The following is a 21848-nucleotide window of genomic DNA, read 5'->3' as shown; positions in this document are numbered from 1 at the left end:
GTCATATAAAACTTTTCAGGAGGCCACAGGAGTTGTGGTCATATGGGTGACTTATTTATGCCAAAAATGTGTACATAATCTGTTTGAGCCTGATCTGGCATATACTTCTTTCATTTAATGATAGAATGCTGCTGTATGTATCCAAACTTATGGCTTGATAGGTCAAACAACCTTCAATTCACGGAGGGAAACTTGGGTGGCTTAGTAATTTGATGGTCTCTGATGAAGCGTTCAACATCTACTATAGCCCAATAGCAAACCAGAAGCTGCTTCTTGGAAGCAGAATAGTTATCTGCAGAGAATGGCATACTTTTCATCCTGGTCCAAAGGATTATGCTGTGATTCACCCATAAGGACCCATTAAAAGTTCTATATAGGCCAGCCCTGGTGGCTCATGCCTGTAGTCCCAACACTTTGGGTGGTCAAGGTGGAAAGATCACCTGAGGCCAGGAGTTCAAGACCAGCCTGGGCAATATAGCAAGACCCCATCACTACAAAATTTTTTAAAACTAGCTGGGCATGGTGGTATGCTGTAGTCCCAGCTACTCAGGAGGCTGAGGTGGGAGGATTGCTTGAGCCCAGCGATGAGCCCAGATCTTACCACTGCACTCTAGGTTGGATGACTCTTATCTGCTGCAGACATTGCAAGCACCTTCAGATCTGTTGTTCATGCAGCCCACATAGAAAAGTTGCTTGTATAGCAGCATTACCTGTTTCAGAATCTTCTTAGGTTCTGTCTTACTTAGCACTGGCAGTCTTTTGAGTTACATAGTAATTGGTTTAGAAAAATATGTTCAAATAAGGTGTATGTTGCCTCCAAAGAGGCCCATTAGGCATTATGCCTTTTAGTAAAAAGAAGTAATTTTTCCTCAACCTTGGAAATGACACCTCTAAACGCTCTGAACTACTGAAGGCCTAGAAATTTCATTGAGGTGACAGCCCTCTGAATTTTCACATTTGAGGATATATCTGCTTCTCTATGACCTCCATGTGCCTTATCAAGGTGACTACATACTTGTTATTTCCTGCTCATTAGGGAAAATCAGCATGCTGTCATCAATGATAGGACAGCAGCATGATGTCCTATGGAATACAGCAGCAATCAAAGTCCTTGCGGACTAGATTATCAAGTAAAACTAAAAAGTTTATATTGTTTTGAGGTGATACCCTGTGAAGATGTATTGCCAGCCTTGTCAGACGAAATAAAATGGTGCTTGATAGCCCTTAACTAACAGATATAAAGAAGGAAGCATCAGCTAGCTCAATAGATGCATATCGGGTGCCAGAGGTTATGCTGATTTACGCCACCAATGAAATCATATCTGGAAGAGCAGTTGCAACTGGAATCACCACCTAATTAAATTTATTTTACTCTACTATAATTCCCTAATATCTGTTTGTCTTCTATGCAGGCTAAATGTGAATGGGATGGAAGCTAAATGGGATGTGATGAGAATCACCACCCCTGCATCTTTCAGGTTCTTGAGGGCAGCAGTAATATCTACAATTCCTTCGGAAATGCAGTATTGCTTTTGATTTACTATTTTTGCATGTTGAGAAAGTTTTAGTGGTTTCTGCTTGGCCTTTCCTACCAGAATAGCCTTATGTTTGAGGGTCAGGGAAACATTGCAGGGGTTCTGCCAGTTTGGAGTATGTCTATTCAAACTCTGCATTCTGGAACGAGAAAATAACCACAATGTGAATTTGGAAACCCAATGGGCTCACTGGGTATTGTGTGATCCTAGCCCAAACCTGGAAATAACTCAAATTTTCCATCAATAAATGAATAAACAAATTATAGTATATCCATACAATGGAATACTACTCAGAAAAAAACAATAGAAATAATAATAGATACCCACACACATAGGTAAATATTAAAATTATTGTGCTGAGTGAAAGTAGCTAAACAAAAAGAGGACATACTGTGTGCTTCCATTTACAGAAAATCTAGAAAATGCAAACTGACCTATAGCGACAGGAAGCAGACTGGTGGTCCCTTAGGGATTGGGAGTGGAGGCCCAAGAGAGACAAATTCCAAAGGGTCCTGAGGAAATTCTGGGGTGGCTAAAGGGGGTCCATGACATTTGATGATGTGTTGGTCATGAAGGGCAGAAGCAGAAACTCAATGGCACTGGGTTGAGGAATGATGAATAATGAGGAGTAATGAGGAGCCAGTGGGTCCTGTGTGACTGTATGCAGACGCTTCCCGAGGAAGGACTAAAAAGACACAGTAGTATTGGTTAGCACCAAACTTCACGGAGTGCTGTTTGGGATTCCACTTCGCTTAATCCAATGAACTTGTCCTTCTCCGCTCCTTTTCCTGCACTGATTCTGCCCCTAGGGTGGAATTTACCTGCCTTTCTCCTTGCTAACACATCCTAGCCTTTATTTTCCAGAGCAATTTCTTCCTTTTTCAGACTACACCAGCTGAAGCTAAACTCTCTCATTTCAGGACTCTTTGGCCATTTTTACCTGTATCACATTATATGACATGTTCGATTAAATTCTGGCAAAGTTGAAAAGCACCATAGTGTTAACTGCATAGAAACTGGCATTAGACTATCTGAGTTTGAATTCCACCTTTGTCAAGTAGTGGCTGTGTGACGTTAGTCAAGTAACAGTCTCTGTGCTTCCATTTCTCCAGCTATAAGCGGATAAACAGTATCCGTTGCTACGAGGATTAAAGGAGTTACAACTACTACAAAGAGTTCGGAACAGCGTTTGTCACGTCCTAAGCCTAAGAATAGTGATAAAAATCATTTGCGTTCCTGCTCCAGGAAGTTTCACGTTTACTGTTATGAGGGATACAAAGACACATCTGGCTTTTGTCCTAGACTCGTGGAGCTAGCAATTTCGTGCTGGTCAGATTTAGATTTCACAGCTATTTTCTATGTGCCCTGGCCCAGCGGCCTCTGCACATGGGCAATTTTGGCATGAAAGGCCAGAAAGTCCATTTTTAATGGCCACTTTTTAGAACCTGTTTGCAAGGTGATAGAACGGTGACTGCCGGAATTCAAGAGGGAGAAATGGTGAAGCCTTTTTGGAGAACGCAGATGATGGCCTTTTTCCAAGTTTTTGGAAGATTTTCGTTTCAACGGACTAAAGCTACTGCCAGGAGCCCCTAGACAGGCCTGGAAAGGTAGGGGAAGCCCTTCAGACCCCATTCCCCTACTGCCCAGGCGAAGTCATCGCCCCGATCCCTGCAGTGGGCGTGGCCTCAGGCCCCGCCCCGCCGGACTGGGGATCTAGCTTAGGCCCCTCCCCTCCTCAGCCAGCGTCCGGCCCCTCCCCGCCCAGCTACCCCGCCCCTGCAACGTGTCCGGCCTCGGCTCCGCCCCCGCCCCATCGCCCCGCCCCTCCCGGGCGCGCCGTCTTCTGCCCTGCGCTGAGTCGCCGCGTCGCCGTCGCCGCCCTCGCCGCCCTCGTCGCAGTCCCGGGCGCCCGGCTCGGCGTCGGTGCCCGAGGGAGCGCGCGCGATGGCGGCCCAGGCCCTGGCGGCGGAGGCCGTGGCGTCGCGCATGGAGCGGCAGGAGGAGGCCATCCGCTGGCTGTGGGCGGAGGTCCAGCGCCTGAGGGACGAGCAGCTGAACGCGCCCGACCGCGGCCCGGCGGAGGGGCCGCGCCTCTCGCGGGAGGTGGCGCAGCTCCGGGCCGAGAACCGCGACCTGCGCCACCGCCTGTGCCGCCTGCGGCTGTGCCTGGCGGAGGAGCTGAGCCGCCAGGCCACGCTGGGGAGCGCGGTGCGGTCGGCGGCGCTGGAGGAGGCCGGGCGCACGGGGGCCGGCGCGCAGGTAACGGGGCGGCGGGGACGCGAGAGAGGACGCGGGCGGCGGGGGCCGAGATGCTGCGCACCGGCGGGGACGCCCCGGGGGTTGCCCGCCCACTGCCCTGCCTGCGCTCCCGTGCGGCCTGGGGAGCCGCTGGATTTCCCGCAGTCGCCCAATTTACTAAAAGCGGTTGATTTCTCAGCTCGTCCGTTAGAGAGCCTGCCACACGTCTTTTTCAGTAGCAGAAATGATGTTTTCATTTGTCTGAAAAAATGCTGGAGTGTTTCAAACTCATTATTCTTTTCTCGGGCAGAAAGACAGCTGCGTATGTAAACTCTTTGATTCTCTCTGGTTCTTTTTTGTTGGTGGTGGTTTTTTTTTTTGGATGAGAGGTTTTAGCTTTTTGTGCCCTTGTTTTGGTGGCCTATCTTGAGAGGATACCTGTATATTTAACATTATTTTTGTTTCGTTTGGATTTTTTTTTGAGACAGAGTCTCTCCCTGTCACCCAGGATGTAGTGCAGTGGCGCGATCTCCGCTCACTGCAGCCTCCGCCTCTCGGGTTCAAACGATTCTCCTGCCTCAGCTTCCCGAATAGCTGGGATTACAGGCACCCGCCGTCACGCTTGGCTAATTTTTGTATTTTTCGTAGAGACGTATTTCACCATGTTGGCCAGTTTGGTCTCGAACTTCTGACCTTGTGATCCGCCTGCCTCGGCCTCCCAAAGTGCTGGGATTACAGGCATGACCCACCACGGCCAGCCAACATTGTTATTTAATACAGTATTTTTAAGATTTTAGAAAGGATAAATTATCTTTTAACATCATAAACTTTCTGAGTCCTGAAGCTTCTCAGGCGGAGATGTTCTGTAGTCCTTTAGGAGAGACAGTGGTGAACTAGCAACATCTTCATGAAATAGTGCATTTGAAGTGGCAGGCAGCAACCACACATTTTCCAGCCACATTGTTGAAAGTTCAGGACAAAAATTTTTCAAGAGCAAAATATATTAAATATGCTTAGCAACAGTGTGAAAGAAATGCACAGACAGGAAGGACTGAACCCTGGGAAATGACTTGCCCACTTAGAGTTGTAAGTGGTGGTCGGGAGAGCCAGCTATGAGCCTCTAAACATGGGCACTTGCAGTCTGCTGGCATGGCTCTCTTCTTAAGATGTGTTGCTTTTTTTCGTTATTGATGTGAGTCATTTATAATTTTATCTTTCAGCCTCCTCCTAGTCAAAGCCACGAAAAGGACATGAAAAAGAAGAAAATGAAGGAAATCGAGCCTGATAGCGAGGTAAGAATCGAGCCTGATATGGAAACAATATACAATACTACCTGTAATTTCAAATATGTGTGTATAGTTAATTACCCAGGATTTCCAACAAAAAAGAGGATTACTGATGAAATTATTATTTGGGTTATATTGGTGTATTTAACAGTTTTCAAGCCTTAAATTTGAGATGTCTCCAGAAATGAGCTGCCCATATTTAATAAACACCTGTATTTAATCTCTTTAAGTTATGCAAGCAGAACTCTTTTTTTTTTTTCCTTGTATTCAGGAAACTAGCTACTTTGCTTTTGTGTATAAATCATTAAAACAACCAGAAAGTATTTATCTGGCATCAACATTTGCTAGGAGTGAAGGAGGAATACCTGGGCCCAAAGATACCACTCTGGTTGAGGAGTTCAGGGAGACTCAGGACATCAACTAGGGAACAGTATGATAGTGTACAAGTAAATGCTGTAATGTGTGACTGTACACATCCTGTAAACAGTGGAAAAGGGAGGTGCCAGTGGGTGAAGTAGGTAGAAGAGGCAGGCTTTGAGGTGGACCTTTAGAGCTAAGGAGAAATTAGATAAGCAGAGAGGAGTTTTTTGGAATTGGGAAGTACATACGCTCCTAGTCTTAACAGTTCGGTTAAGTCCCAATAAACCCAATGTGAGTTAAAAATGTATTTAATACATCTAAGCTAGTGATCATCATAGCTTAGCCTAGCCTACCTTAAAAGTGCCCAGAACACTTACGTTAGCTTACAGTTGGGCAAAATCGTCTAATACAAAGCCTATTTTATTAGGAAGTGTTGAATGTCTCTACTGAGTGAAAAACAGAATGGTTGTATGAATATTACTTTTACAATATCATTGAAGTTGAAAAGTCTTGGCTGGGCGTGTTGGCTCATGCCTGTAATCCTGGCACTCTGGAGGCCAAGGCAGGTGGATCACTTGAGGTCAGGAGTTCCAGCCTGGTCAACACGGCAAAATCCCATCTCTACTACAAATACAAAAATGAGCCAGGTACCGTGGCATGTGCCTATAATCCCAGCTACTCGGGAGGCTGGGGCAGGAAAATCACTTGAACCTATGAGGCAGAGGTGCCAGTGAGCTGACTTTGCACCACCGTACTTCAGCCTGGGCAACAAAGCAAGACTCCATCTCAGAACAACAACAATAAAAAATGGCCGGGCATGTTGGCTCATGCTTGTAATCCCAGCACTTTGGGAGGCCGAGGCTGGTGGATCACCAGGTCAAGAGATCAAGACCATCCTGGCCAACATGGTGAAACTCCATTTCTACTAAAAAAAAAAATTGGTGTGGTGGCGTGCGCCTGTAGTCCCAGCTGATTGGGATGCTGAGGCAGGAGAATCACTTGAACCTGGGAGGTGGAGGTTGCAGTGAGCCGAGATCTCGCCACTGCACTCCAGCCTGGGCGAGAGAGTGAGACTCCTTTTCAAAAAAAAAGAAAAGAAAACAAAAACCATAATTCAAACTGTGGTAAGTTTGGGATCATCTGTAGAGCGATAGAGGCTAGACCTGTGGTCTGCTGGGAAAGCAGTGAGGGGGCAGAGCTGATTCAGAGCTGAGCAGCTAGAAAATAGTGGGCCGTATATATTAATCTCATTGTGTTCTAATAATTTTCAGGTGAAACATCAACCAAGTTTCATAAAAGAAAGATTGAATCTTTTTGAAATATTGAAGAAAGACAATCAGCTCTTACTTGCCATTTATGGAAAAAAGGGAGATAGAAGCAATGTGATCACAGTAAGAGTGGCCGATGGGCAAACAGTGGAAGGGGAAGTCTGGAAAACAACGCCTTACCAAGTGGCTGCTGAAATTAGGTAAACCATCGAGTGGAAAGATATTCAATATTAAATAATTATACTGGAGCCTGGTGAAAATGTTTTATTAGGGACCGCTAACATTAGTCCATTCTCATGCTGCTGAAAGGACATACATGAGACTGAGTAATTTATAAAGGAAAAAGGTTTAATTGACTCACAGTTCAGCAGGGCTGGGGAGGCCTCAGGAAACTTACAATTGTGGCAGAAGGGGAAGCAAGTTTGTCTCTTTTCACATGGCAGCAGCAAGGAGAAGTGCCCAGCAAAGTGGGGGGAAAAGCCCTGACAAAACCATCAGGTCTCATGAGAATGCACTGACTATCAAAGAACAGCATGGAGGTTACTGCCCCCATCATTCAGTTACCTCCCACTGGGTCCCTCCCACAACACGTGGGGATTTGGGGAAGTACAGTTCAAGATGAGGTTTGGGTAGGCACATAGCCCAACCATATCAGCTAAAATATATATATATTTTTCTTACTCAGTTGAATAAATTAAATGTAATTATTTTTTTTCCTCTGGCTTCTCCAAAGACCATTTAAATAAGTAGTTGAATATCAGAACACAGTGGTTTCCTGTTCTAATAAAAATATATAGGAGAGAAAAAAAATCTGTAATTCTTGACAGGCCGTTTTACACTGACTTTATTCATCAATCAAATAATTCCCATGAGTTTTTACAGGTCTTTGAATTATAGACTGAAGGTACATGTGTTACAGTTATTATCAATCCTGGAAAAGTCCTTTGACCTTTCTAGAAATTAGATACATCAGTGAAGTTATATTGTTTTGACTAATGTTAATTCCTAGTGTTAAATTCAATTGTATAGAAGCTATTATATAAATACAGTTATATAGCTTCTGTACAATTGTATTTAATTCCATGTAAATAAATGTTTATCATTTAAAAAGCAAATTGCTTCAACAATTGAAATTCTCAGATTTTCTTTGAAAACGATGGTGAGGATTGTATTTCTGACTCATCCTATTATATTGTTAAATGCTCTCCCAACCTGTTTTCATGTTTTCCAGGAGAAATGATGTGCTAGGAAAAAATAGGTTTTGAGGCACAAATTAGTTTGTTTTCTCATGGAGAGTCAGGTTGCATGTTAAATGTGTTAGGACAGTATTTCTCAAAGTGTAGTCCGCTAGACCAGCAGCGTGGGCATCTGGAAACTTCTTAGAAAAACACATTTGGTCAGGCGTGGTGGCTCACGCCTGTAATCCCAGCATTTTGGGCGGCCAAGACCAGTGGATCACCTGAGGTCAGGAGTTTGAGTCCAGCCTGGCCAACATAGTGAAACCTCGTCACTACTAAAAATACAAAATATTAGCTGGGCTTGGTGGTGGGTGCCTGTAATCCCAGGTACTTGGGAGGCTGAGGCAGGAGAATTGCTTGAACCCAGGAGGTGGAGGTTGCAGTGAGGCAAGATTGCATCATTGCATTCCAGCCTGGGTGACAGAGGGAGACTCTGTCAAAAAACAAACAGACAAAAAACAAATTTGGGGGCCCCACCTCAAACCCCCTGAATTGATCAGCTGTCTGTTTTTATGAGCCCTCCAGGGGCTTCTGATGCAAGCCAATGGTGTAGAAGTGACCAGTCCATCTTGGTGGACATTTCTGGTCCTTGCAGTTATTTATGGACCCAGCTTTCTTCCATCTTGTTGATCTGCTGTCCCCTAGGTAGGGTTTGTTTGTGTCTAGCAGTGGAACCCGGGTCCCTGCATGGGCCTGCCTGCAGTCACGAGGAAGAGAAGCTGCAGAACAACGATGCTTTGAGGCCAAGACCCCATAGTGGCTCGCTTCAATTTCCACTTCCATCCTGTTAGCTCACATTCAGTCACATGGCCATGCCTGACTATAAGAGAGAATGGGAATATAGCTCTATTGGCCGCCCAGCCACATGTCCAGCTAAAGCCTTCACACCATGGAAGAGAGGAATGGTTTATGGAACAACAGGGAGTCTGCCGCAGTCTGCCCTTCTGACATCCAGATATCTGTGGGAACTCTTCTTCAACATCTGACACACTTACTCCCCAAGTGAGTCAACTCTTAAGTGCCATAGCTCAAAGCCTGGGATTTCCAAGTGATGTACGGAACACCTCCCATCAGGCTGACCACTTGTATTCTAGCAACAACCTAATAGACAAGTCTGCTCACACAACACACATATACAGTGCACAGAAGACAATCACAAAGTGTGTGTTGGGAAAAAAAAGGAGAAATGTGGCAGACTGTGTTTTAGAGAAGTCATCAGATTCTGCTTGAAGCGACTGTGAGGCCCCACAGCCTGGCAGCGGTTAGTGCTTGTGTCAGCCCATCTGTTCACCCTTTGTTCTCTGGAAGCAGCTGTCTTGTCCATGGTTCTCCATGTGCCCCAATTTTGCTCTTTGGGAAGTTCAGAGTTATCCATTACCCTCATTTGTCACATCTAAAGTGCATGACAGTTTGTCCTCTTGGGGTCTGTGCAGTTTGCACAGCTCAGTTCTATGGTGCACACTTGGGACCTGAGGGTTTCCTAAGGGATCACGTAGTCACAGATATTTGTGAGCTGGGCTTATAATTTGTTTGGCAATGTAATTTCCATGATCAGTTAACCGTAGTAGGCTTCTGGTCTGTTTGCAGCTAATCAGTTCCACATGAAAATAGTCTCACTTAAAGATATCTTCTAGACAGAGACTTCTCTGTTGTTTCACGGCTTTTGTATTTGGCTCATTCCTCTCTCTTTGTTTAATGGGCTGAGGTCATATGAAGCAACAGGCTTGTGGGAGGGAGGCACTCTTGCTCTCTCACCCTTGCAGTTCCACTGGCCTCTGTTGTCAGTATTTATGTGTGGCCTTTGAGAAGGGCTGTCAGTGCCTGTCCCTCCTGCTGTTTGGGAAAGGAGATTGTCTTTCCAAAATCTTGCATAGTCCCACATTTCTGAACTTTTAGTCAATTGAATTACAGGACACAGGCAGAGGGAGCCTCCCTATCCCTTCTATCTCTTCTTGCAAACTAGATTGTTTTCATCTGAGCTAGCTCATTCTGGTAGCTTCATGCTGAAAGCAACAAGAGTTATCCAGGGTATACCAACACTCTCCCTTTTTGCTTTCTTGTGTGCTACAAGCACTGTGACACATGGTTTGCCTGCAAGTTTTATCAAATACTTTGTTACATTATGACAAAGGTTATTGGCTTTCCATATCTTAGAATCTGTTCCTTGTTACACTACCACTCTGCTAAGCCAGTGCCATATGTTTTGGTTTTTTACTTCCAGGTCCTTATTTCTGTATTATCTAAGACAAATATTAAGCTTCTACAACAAAGACATCACGAAAAACTCAGTGGCTTCAATATGGTCAAAGTCCCTTTTTCATATAGCAGTCTAGACGTAGGTGGTCCAGGTTGACTGGGTGACACTTCTCCATACAGTCATTTGGGGACCCAAATTTCTCCCATCTGGTTGTTGAGCTGTCTCATACAATGTTGCCCTTGTCTACATGGTCCAGAAAAAACAGCACATGGGTTCCCATCTTCAGAAGGTGGAGAGAGGATGGAGAAGTGACCTCTACTGTCTTAATGATGAGACACAGAAGTGTCACACATGACTTCTGCTTCTATCCATTGGCTCCAAACTTGCACATCTAGCTGCAAGGAAGCCTAGAAAACTCTTTCTGGAAGAAGGGCAGAACAGGTTGTGGAACACGTAGCCATCTATGACAGCCAGTAACAATGAAAAGAAAGTTTTACTTGATTAATAACATCTACTGTTTATTAAGTTCCTGTTATCGTATGTACGCATGACAGAATCCTGAGTATAAATGTATGAGGAAGGTCCTATAATACTCATTTTATAGATAAGAAAACTGAGGCTTAGAGAAGCTGAGTAAATTATCCAGTATTTAAACCCAGGTTGGCCTTTCACCTGTGTCCTTCTAACAATGCTGTATTGCTGCTCAAGTTAATCGCAGAAATGTAAATTAAAAGATAACACTGTAGGCTGGATGTGGTGGCTCACACCTGTAATCCTAGCACTTTGGGTGGGAGGTGGAGGTGGGCAGATCTCTTGGGGTCAGGAGTTTGAGACCAGCCTGGCCAATATGGTGAAACCATGTCTCTACTGTAGATACAAAAAGTAGCTTGACATGGTGGCATGTGCCTGTAATCCCAGCTACTTGGGAGGTCGAGTCAGAAGAATCACTTGAACCTGGGAGGCAGAGGTTGCAGTGAGCCAACATCGTGCCATTGTACTCCAGCCTGGGTGACAGAGCAAAACTCTGTCTCAAAAAACCAAAATTACATTGTAGAGTTGATACAGTTTAATAGTACCTAACATTATGAGAACTCAAAGACAAGATACCTTTGTAACTCTGCTGGTAGGAAAATTTTGTAATATATTCTGACAGAAATGACTAAAAATGCATTTCCCTGGACCTAGCAGTTTTACCTCCAGAATTTTTCCCGAGAAAATAATTGAGTAAAATATATGTTTGAGAATGTTCATTGCAGCATTATTTTTCATTGCTACTTGCTTTCCAAAGTACCCATAAAAATAATTAAAATGCCTAGCAAATATTGGTTCCTCCGTGACTATTAAATATCATGTTTTAGAAGTCTGTCTCCTTTTAGGGAAAATGCTGTGATTTATTGTTAAGTTTAAGAAATAGGTTATAAAATAACAATTATACTATTAAACATTTTTATTCCTATGTATTAAATAACATGGAAAGATATAAACAAAACATCAATGGTAATTTCTTGGTGATGGAATTATAGGTGATTTTTTTCCTTTGTGTTTTCTGTGCTTTCCAGGTTTCCTTTCTTAACTTTCAGCCTTCCAGAGTGTTAGGACTACAGGTGTGAGTCACTGTGCCCCACCTTATAATTTCTTAAAATAATTGTTTCCTTAAGTTAGACTACTTTAGTTACTAAATTAATGTGTTTGAAATAAATTGTTAATAGGCTGTTAAAAATAGGTCTACTTTATTTAAAACATTTTTTAATTTTGTCAACAATTTTCAAGAAATAAATGTTACTTAAAAGATACACAAAATAAGAGAAAGAGATTAGCACCTCACTAGAAGACCATCCTGGCCAACATGGTGAAACCCCATCTCTACTAAAAATACAAAAATTAGCTGAGCATGGTGGCGCACACCTGTAATCCCAGCTAGTGGGGAGGCTGAGGCAGGAGAATGGCTTGAACCTGGGAGATGGAGGTTGCAGTGAGCTGAGATTGTGCCCCTGCACTCCAGCCTGGGCGACAGAATGAGACTCTGTCTCAAAAAAAAAAACCACCAAAAAAACCCCAAACAAAATAGGTAAAGGAAATAGATAGTGTATAAAAGTAAAAATAGCTTGAAAGCCTGAAACAAATTTAATAATTAAATCAAAACAACAATTTTCAATGTCACAGTGACAAAGATTTTAAAAATCAGGGTCCATGGAAGTGATGTGTGTTCAAATGACATTTATCAGAAATCTTTCAAAGGTACATCCCCTTTGATCTAGTAATTTCAACTCTGTGGTGGTATTCCCAGAAATCAGTCACAGAAGTCACAAGATGTCTGTGCGGTATACTCCATGAGTGCAAACATTAGACTACCTCAGTGTGCAGCAGTGGAGGCTTTATTAATAAATACGATACTTCCAGACTGCTTTGGAAGGCTATCTGAGGCATGGCAGAGAGAACACAAGCTATACAATTATGTTGGCAACTGCTTTTAAAGACACCACATATGTGTGGGTGGGGTGGATGGAGGTAGAAGAACCGCTGGATAGAAATGTAACAAAATGTTACGAGTAGTGATTTCTGATATTTATATGCGATTTTAATTTTATCCTGTGTGCTTTCTCAGTTTCCCATGTTTTTTTTTCAGTGAATGTATATTACTTTTCTACATAAAATAAATGTTACAAAACAAAACATATCTGTCCTGTTAGCTTACATTTGTACTTTCTGTCCACTTAAAAAAAACACCCTAGAAATTCTTTTAATTTTAAGGAGTCACTGTAGCAATGATAAGGTTAACTCCCAAGGGGTTTTTCTCTTCTAGTCAGGAATTGGCGGAAAGCACAGTAGTAGCCAAAGTAAATGGTGAATTGTGGGACCTGGACCGCCCATTGGAAGGGGACTCTTCTCTTGAGTTGCTTCCGTTTGATAATGAGGAAGCCCAAGCTGTGAGTATTTAAAAATCAGATAGCCAAACTTTGGGTACTTATGCTGTAAACTACATTATATAAGAAGGCACATATTGAAGTCAAGAACGCTGAGTTTTTTTGGGGTTTTCTGAGATTTAAAATTTGAATTTTGATGTTTAATGTTTGTGGCATCAATATATACAAATACATATCAGTTTTTAAAGTAGCCTATATTTTTCCTTCTTTCTTTTTCCTCCCCTCCCCTCTCCTCTCCTTCCTATCTTACTCTGTTGCCCAGGCTGGAGTGCAGTGGTACAATCATGGCTCATTGCAGCCTTGACCTCCCCTGGCCCAGGTGATCCTCCCACCTCACTGTCCCAGCTATCTGGGCCTACAGGTGTGCTCCACCATGCTCAACTAATTTTTTGTATTTTCTGTAGAGACAGGTTTTTGCCATGTTGCCCGGGCTGGTCTCAAACCCCTGGGCGCAAGCAATTTGCCTGCCTTGGTCTCCCAAAATGCTAGGATTACAGGTGTGAGCCACTGTGCCAAGCCTTATCATTTCTTTTCTTTTCTTTTTTTTTTTTTTGAGGCGGAGTTTCGCTCTTGTTACCCAGGCTGGAGTGCAATGGCACGATCTCGGCTCACCGCAACCTCCGCCTCCGGGGTTCAGGCAATTCTCCTGCCTCAGCCTCCTGAGTAGCTGGGATCACAGGCACGCGCCACCATGCCCAGCTAATTTTTTGTATTTTTAGTAGAGACGGCGTTTCACCTTGTTGACCAGGATGGTCTCGATCTGTTGACCTCGTGATCCATCCGCCTCGGCCTCCCAAAGTGCTGGGATTACAGGCTTGAGCCACCGCGCCCGGCCGCCTTATCATTTCTTAAAATCGTTTCCTTAAGTTAGAATGCTTTGGTTATTAACTGAATTTGTTATTAACTGAATATGTGTTTTAATAGGCTGTTAAAGATGAGTCTGCTTTATAATTTAACATGTACAGGAGAATTGGAAGAAATTACAAGACTCAAATATCCTTAAATGCTTAATATAATTTTCTATAAAAATACTACATTTTCACATATACATGTGATAGGATTTCTGACATGCATTGTCCCCTTAACATTGCAGTCACCCTTCAAGCTCCATTATCTCCATAAAACCTAACTTACAGTTGGCTTAGGTTACAGTAATTGAAAGGCTTATGCTAAATTTCTTAATCTGAAGTATAAGAACCATATTATAATTTTGTTTAAAACATGCAAAGTATAACCGTAAATATCTAAACAGTACACTATTTAATAAAATCATGTTTTAATAAAATCTTTTAATAAAATCATGTTTAAAAGTGATTTTCAGAAAGTTCAGTACTGTAGACTGAATTCACAACTCTCCAGCTATAGCTAGCCATGCCTGTTTTTATGCACTACTGCCTATGTGATATCTGCACTTAGATATTGTACAAGAATTTTCAGTACATTCAACGTGAAATTTTTGATTTTAACCCCAAAACGTGTTTCCTCCCTCTTTGCCTAAGTCAGTGCACTACTCCACCACATATCCAGTTTCTCAGCCTAGAACCTTGGAGGTTATGTGTGATTACACCCCAACCCTCAGCTCTAATCTCCAGTGAGGGGTAAGCCCAGTAGATTTTACTTCCTGACATATCTAGAATCTGTCCACTTCTCTGTCTCTCCATCGCCACTGCCTGAGAATCTGCACTCACCTTGTTAGAACACTACCCAAGAAACTGCCTACTTGCTGTTTTGGCCTTCGGAATCCATTCCCATTGAGCTATCAAATGATGTGTGCAAATGTAAATTTAATCATTTTTTGCTTAAAACCCTTGAATTCATCCCATTGCATTTGGAGTAAAATGCAAACTCCTCCCCAAGGCTTGCATGGACTCGGGCCCTTCCTTTCTCAAGCTACGCTTTGACCCATCCCCTATGTGTTAGGCACACGGCCTTCCTGAGTCCCTGTGAATGTAGGATGCTCACCATTTTTCTTTATTACAGAGCGCTTTTCACCTCCTTTGAAATACCGTTCACATCTTATAATTTTGCACTTCCAGGTTTGTTCATTGCCCGTGTCTTCCCCAATAGGCTGTAACCGTATGGGGGCCGTGACTGTGTGTGCTTGTTTCATTATTGTATCCTCAGCACATAACACAGTAGGAGATTTGGGCTGATGCTAGCAGTCAGCCTGCCATCCTAGCAGCCAGAGGAGAAGTTCTCTGCCCTAAGGACTGACTCTCTGGGTCTGTCTGCAAATCATATCCTAGCCTATTGCTGTGGGCTGGGATTGCGTATAACTGCTCCATCATCTAACTACTTCTGCTCTGATTCATTTTATCAAACAGCTTTTTAATTGTAATTTCCTTTCTATTTAATAAAAGGAAGGAAATTGCTGACAGATGACTTGATTATCTTACTCCTTTGGTACCTATATTTATTTGGGGACTTTGGTTAGTTTCATTTTATCCATAAACTAAAATGAATTCCTTGGGAGCTCAAAACCATATCAACGTTTTGGACTTGGAGGACTGACAACCAGGCTTTGGACTGTGGTTAATTAACCCATGTATACACACTTATCAGGGGTCTCAGGCAGCCAGCAGATGTTCCCTGGCAACACTTTTTTCTTCCTGAGCCATCTTTCAAACTTCCACAGTCGCATGCTCTTCAGCACATGAAGACTGCTGTGGAGTTGCAAAGTCTTGTTAACTCTAGTGGTGTCATGAACACTTCAGTGCTCTGTGTCCAGCTCAGAGACGGTGCTCCTGGAGAAAAAGGAAGAGACCTAGCATCTGGCACTCCTCAGTCTTCCTCCCACTCGGCTTCAATCAGGTTTGCACGCAGCTGCTTCGCTCTGTGTTCATCCTTCATGGCTGACATACACAGAGGAAATGGGGTTGTAGCCGAGCTTTAGCCGCTGCTCTCAACAGAGCAGCTTTGCACTGGCACTGAGCAAGTGGCTCTGGTGGAATTTAAGGGAGGGCTCAGAGAGCATTGTCTTCTAAGTGGGCATTGAAGATTTTCCTTTCAAATTGATTGTTGCTGCCCCTGGTCTTGCCATTTGTCTCCTTAAAATTTTCTACTTGTTTATATCATTTTACTACTAATTTTCCATGTCATACTTTTGGTAGCTAATGGCCTCTCTGTCCATGCCATGCAGGTGTACTGGCATTCCAGTGCCCACATTCTCGGGGAGGCCATGGAGCTTTACTATGGAGGCCACCTGTGCTACGGTCCACCCATTGAAAATGGATTTTATTATGACATGTTCATTGAAGACAGGTAACACACTGAACACCAGCTTCTGAATGCATGTGTTTTTTCGTTTGATTGTTTTGTAATGGTTACATACTAGCTTTGTAACTATAGACTGTTGGGCCTTACATAATGTGGGGTTATGGGCACTGGCACCCATGCAGTTGAAAATCCGAGTGCAACTTAAGACTCCCCCCTAAACTTAACTACTAATAGCCTGTTGTTAGCTAGAAGCCTTAATGAAAACATAGAGTACCACATACTTTGTATGTTATGTGTGTTATATATGATATTCTTAAAATAAGCTGTAGAACAGAGATTTTAAGAAAATGACAAGGAAGAGAAAATATATTTACCATTCATTTGGTGGAAGTGGATCATCATAAAGCTCTTCATCTTCATGTTGAGTAGGCTGGTGAGGAAGTAGAAGGGTTGGTCTTGCTGTCTCAGGGGTGTCAGAGGCAGAAGAAAATCCACATGTAAGTGGACCCATGCAGTTCTAGCCTTTGTTGTTCAAGGGTCAACCGTATTGCATAATATGATTATAGATTGGTTGACCAATTTTGAAAATTATTTTTTAGTTTAGAAATGGTCTAAACCATTTTAATTTTAAAATAAAAATTATTTAGTTAACTCTAGTTTAGATTCAACAGACACCTCTAACATTAGAATATGATATGCTATTTATCTAATCTGGGACTTGCTTGAGCATGGTATTAATTAAGACCAGAATCGAAAGCTTAATTCCTAGAGAGAAGTTAGTTTAATTCGCACCACGATAATCAAGGACACCATTAACCTCAACCAAACATCTCACACAGTTGAATGCCAGACAGGGATGGTTCACAGAACCTCACATTCCATAGACCTGTGCTTGAGTCATTAGCAAACAGCCTGCCCCATCCACCTTCTGCCCTGAATTCCTCATAACTCTTAAGGGTACCTCCAGCTGCTAAAACTGAAACCTCTAATCCTTCTACTTCCTCCCTACTCCTCACCACCAACTCACCATTCAGCTGTTTAGTCCAATTCTGCCAGTTTTATCTCCTGAATAGTTATCCTGCCCCCATCTCCTTCTCACTTCTGCCTTAACTTAGCCCCATGATATCTCTGGCCTGGATAACTATGGTGTATTTTGTCTTTACCTTCTCCTGCGAGATGCTTAGTGACCTCCCCAACCAAGCACGCAATGCTCTGTTGCTGCTACTTACAGACTGAACCACTGTTACAAACATGAACTGTGTTTACCTACAACACTTCTGATGTCAAAGGTGTGGGTTTTTTTCTACATCAACAGCCAGGCTCCAACTCTCTGGATACCAAGTCGGTGTCTAATGATTCAAGTCAATTCTGACACTACCTTGAGTTAGTGCTGGTCACCCAGGGCAGGGGCTCAGTCCCACAAGACTGCCCCCAATTCAGATACCCACTGGAAGTCTGGGCCTTCCGTGCTTTTGACTTATAGGCTACAAATCGGGAGTTCCTATGACCTCGTCATTGGATTCAGTAATTTGCTAGAATGGCTCACAGAACTCAAGGAGGCAGTTTACTTACCTTACCAGTTTACTGTAATGGATGTTACAAAGGATAGAGATGAATAGCCTGATGGAAGAGATGCCTATGGTGAGGTGTGTGGGAGGGGCACAGAGATTTCATGCATCTCTGGGTGCCATGCCCCAAACACCTGGATGTGTTCAACAACCTGTAAGCTCTCTGAATCTTGTTGTTTAGGGATTTTTATGGAGGTTTCATTATAGAGGCACAGTTGATTAAATCATTGACCATTGGTGATAATCCTATCTCTAGCCCCTCTTCTCTTCCTGAAGGAGGCAGATCGGGGCACTGAAATGATGACCAACCCTTTAATCATGCCTTGGTCTTTCTGTTGACGCATTCCCATTCTGAAGCTACCTAGGGACCTAGCCATCAGTCATTTCATTAGCACACAAAAGACACTCATATCACTCCAGAGATTTTAGGATCTTAAAAACCCTGTGCCAGAAACTTGGACATAGATCAAATATATGTTTCTTAGTGTATCACAGTATCACATCCAGTTGATCTCTTGTTACCAGTTTTCGTTCAACAAGATGTTTTTGCTGCCTGCTGTGTGCTCTGTGCTTGGTGCTGGTGATTCAGCAGTGAAGGAATCAGTCTGTCCTTATGGTGCTAACAGTCTGGTTGCGGGAAGATAGCAAATGCATGAACAGCCATCTGCTGCCAGATGGTGATGAGCATAAGAATGTCAGCCAGGTGTGGGAGGTGTGTGCCATGACAGGCAGGTGGACGGGAAGGGGCAAGTGCCATTGATGCAGACAGTGGAGTGGAGAGATGGAGCAAGCCCTGAGGATGGGGTACTTACGACATCTGCAGGGAGAAGGTTCCAGGCCTCTGAGAGACTGTCCTGGAGTGGGGATATGTGTGGCTTGTTTGAGGAGTAGCAAGGAAGCCAGTGTGGCAGGAGGGAGTGAGCACTGACTCGGGGGTGACTGAAAGGAAGTCAGTCCGTGCATAGTGGAGGCTGAGTGCTGCTGGAGCACCACAACTCTGCAGTCCACACACTTTTCCCAGCCTTGGTTCCAGGGCCAGTGAGGGCAGGGACATGATGAGCACTCCTTCTGGCTCCTGAGCAAAACCAAAATGTGTGAAGGATAAGGAAGACAGCACAGAGGAACAGGCCTCCAAGGAGCTCACAGTTTACCTGGTATCTTCTAGCAGGGTTTCCTGCTCACTTTGCAGTGGAGGAGAAATGAGGCTGGTTGTGGCAGCTGTTGATGCCCCACTCTCCCTCTTTGAGACCCAGGAGTAGCAACTATATGAATTTTGACTTTCTGAAGTCCTGGAACAAGAAGACACCAGATTCAGGTTAGAAAATGCGTCACTGATGAAGCATCAGGACAAAGTAAAGAGGGAATGCGTCACGTCTGGAAGGTCGATGTTGATTCTGTGCTCTTCCTTTTAGAGCAGTGTCCAGCACAGAATTGTCAGCCCTGGAGAACATCTGTAAAGCTATCATAAAAGAAAAGCAACCTTTTGAAAGACTAGAAGTCAGCAAGGAAATCCTCCTGGAAATGTTTAAGGTAACTTTGGGAAACTCTCAGACTGCTTACTAGGAATATTAAAAATCAGTGTAGACTAGCTTCACCACCTTCCCCCAAATAGTTAGCTGTTGCTCACCAAATTGTTCTAATTCTCTTAAGCTACTGTGAAATTGTTACCAGTTGCTTGATGTGACATTTCCCTCCCCGTCTATTTCCTGAAATTTGAGGACAAACTAGGCAGGTAAAGGGCCAGGCAAATAATTTTCATGTGTTTGTTTATAAATCTGATTAATTAATTCTGAGTACTGTGATACCTGGTTCCTAAATTCCATAATATATATAATCCCATATAAAATGCTGCCTTTTTCTCTTTTCTTTGGGAGTTTTCCGTTAACTTTTTTTTTTCCTCAAATTTTAACCTAGAGTAACCTGTGTAAAACAGTAACTTTCTCTCTGTATTTTTTTGACCAATGTACTAAAATATATTCCTGGTTTTCTGTTTTAAAACATACATATTGGAGAAAACATACATTTTATTTGTTTTTTTTTGTTTTTTTTTTAGATGGAGTCTCACTCTGTATTCCAGGCTGGAGTGCAGTGGCACTGTCTCAACTCACTGCATCTTCTGCCTCCTGGGTTCAAGTGTTGTCTTGCCTCAGTCCCTCAGCTGGGACTACAGGCATGCACCACCATGCCCAGCCAATTTTTGTGTCTTTTTAGTAGAGATGAAGTTTTGCCATGTTGGCCAAGCTTGTCTTCAATTCCTGACCTCAAGTGATCTACCTGCCTCAGCCTCCCAAAGTGCTGGGATTACAGGTGTGAACCATCATGCCCAGCCAAAAACATACATTTTTAAAACATAGTATTGTTATTTTTGTGGGCTTGAATAAAAAAATAGAGTTGGTTTTGGTAAAAATTTGCAGTTACTTTTTTTGTGCAGTAAAATATGTAACATGAAATTTACCATTTAATCATTTTAAAGTATAGAGTTCTGTGGCATTAAGTACATTTGCAACGTTGTCAAACCAGCACCATCAATGTTGTCAAACCTCTAGGCACTTCATATCAGTGGAATCATGACAATATTTGTCCTTTTGTGACTGGCTTGTTTCACTCAGCAAAATGTCCTCGAGATTCATCCATGTTTTAGCATGTGTCAGAATCTCCTTCCTTTATAAGGTTGTATAATATTCCATTGTATGGATAGACCTCATTTTGCTTATTTATTCATCCATCTGTAGACACTCGGGTTGCTTCTACCTTTGGCTACTCTTGTGAACAATGCCTCTGTGAACCTGGGTGTGTAAAGTTCTGTTTGAGTCTCTGCTTTACTTCTTTTCGGAATATACTTAGAAGAGGAATTGCTAGATCCTATGGCACTTCTGTTTTCAGTTTTTGAGAACTTGCCGTACCATTTGATGCAGTGGCTGTGCCATTTTACAGTTCTACCAGTGATGCACAAGGGTTCCAGGTTTTCCACATCCTTGCCAACATTTGTTTTATTTTATTTTTCATAGACATCCTAATGGTTGTGAAGTGGTATCTCATTGGGGTTTTGGTTTGATTTGCATTTCTCTAATGACTTAGTAATGTTGAGCATCTTAATGTGCTTATTGGCCATTTGGGTATTTCTTGAAGAAATATCTTTGGAGAAATGTCTATTCAGGTCTTTTGCCTATTATTATAATTATTATTATTTTTAGACGGAGTCTCATTCTGTTGCCCATGCTGGAGTGCAGTGGTGCAATCTTGGCTCACTGCAACCTCTACCTCCTGGGTTCGAGCACTTCTTCTGCCTCAGCCTCCTGAGTAGCTGGGATTACAGGCGGACACCACCATGCCTGGCTAATTTTTGTATTTTTAGTAGAAACAAGATTTCACCATGTTGGTCAGGCTGGTCTCAAACTCCTGACCTTGTCATCCATCTGCTTTGTCCTTCTAAAGTGCTGAGATTACAGGCGTGAGCCACTGTGCCCAGCCTTTTGCCCATTTTTGAATCAGGTTTTCGTATAAGAGTTCTTGATTTATTCTGAATATCCATTTCTTAACAGATACGTGATTTGCAAAGTTTTTAAAAATTCTGTGGGTTGCCTTTTTTGCAGCTACTTTTAAGAACTAAACACAATTAATCTTTGTTAAGGAAAATTATTTGATGTGAATATATAGATATAAAACAGTTAAGTCATACAGATATGGGTTTTTCTCCTAACAACTACCTCCTTTAAGCAGTTATTTAATATAAAGTGCCTTCGATATTATGATAATAGTGATGAAAGCAGAAAAGAAAGGAAAAGGAAAAAAACCCTTAGTTTTATAAATGTATCATCATTACGATAAACTTTACTTTTGTTTTTATACAAATTAACAATATAGCTGTGTCCTTATCAGAATTTTATTGATTTATTTAATGTAGTTAAAAATCAGATCTTCTAGAATAGTACTGTCTAATAGGAACATAATGGAATCCACAAATCTGAGCCATGCGTGTAACCTTAAATTTCATGGCAGCTACATTTTCAAAGTAAAA

At 42.7% G+C, this 21848-nt stretch overlaps 1 protein-coding gene across 3 annotated transcripts in view; it reads left to right on the top strand.

The window, feature by feature from the left end:
* Positions 1-3374: 3374 nt before the first annotated feature.
* Positions 3375-21848, top strand: part of TARS3 (threonyl-tRNA synthetase 3) — a 65773-nt gene continuing 47299 nt past the window's right edge. For all 3 annotated transcript variants that reach the window (XR_005582318.2, XR_005582319.2, XM_039480063.2), the window contains exons 1-6: positions 3375-3794; positions 4994-5065; positions 6691-6887; positions 12926-13049; positions 16186-16307; positions 19243-19360. Coding sequence is in view for 1 of the 3 variants with exons in the window: in XM_039480063.2 (XP_039335997.1) it covers positions 3480-3794; positions 4994-5065; positions 6691-6887; positions 12926-13049; positions 16186-16307; positions 19243-19360 (948 nt within the window). In the remaining 2 variants the exon portion in view is untranslated. The remainder of the gene's footprint in view (positions 3795-4993; positions 5066-6690; positions 6888-12925; positions 13050-16185; positions 16308-19242; positions 19361-21848) is intronic.

The sequence above is a fragment of the Saimiri boliviensis genome, chromosome 5 (assembly GCF_048565385.1).
Source record: "Saimiri boliviensis isolate mSaiBol1 chromosome 5, mSaiBol1.pri, whole genome shotgun sequence".
NCBI lineage: Eukaryota > Metazoa > Chordata > Mammalia > Primates > Cebidae > Saimiri > Saimiri boliviensis.
The sequence above is the reverse complement of the archived record's forward strand: the minus strand, read 5'-3'. Positions and strand labels throughout refer to the sequence as shown.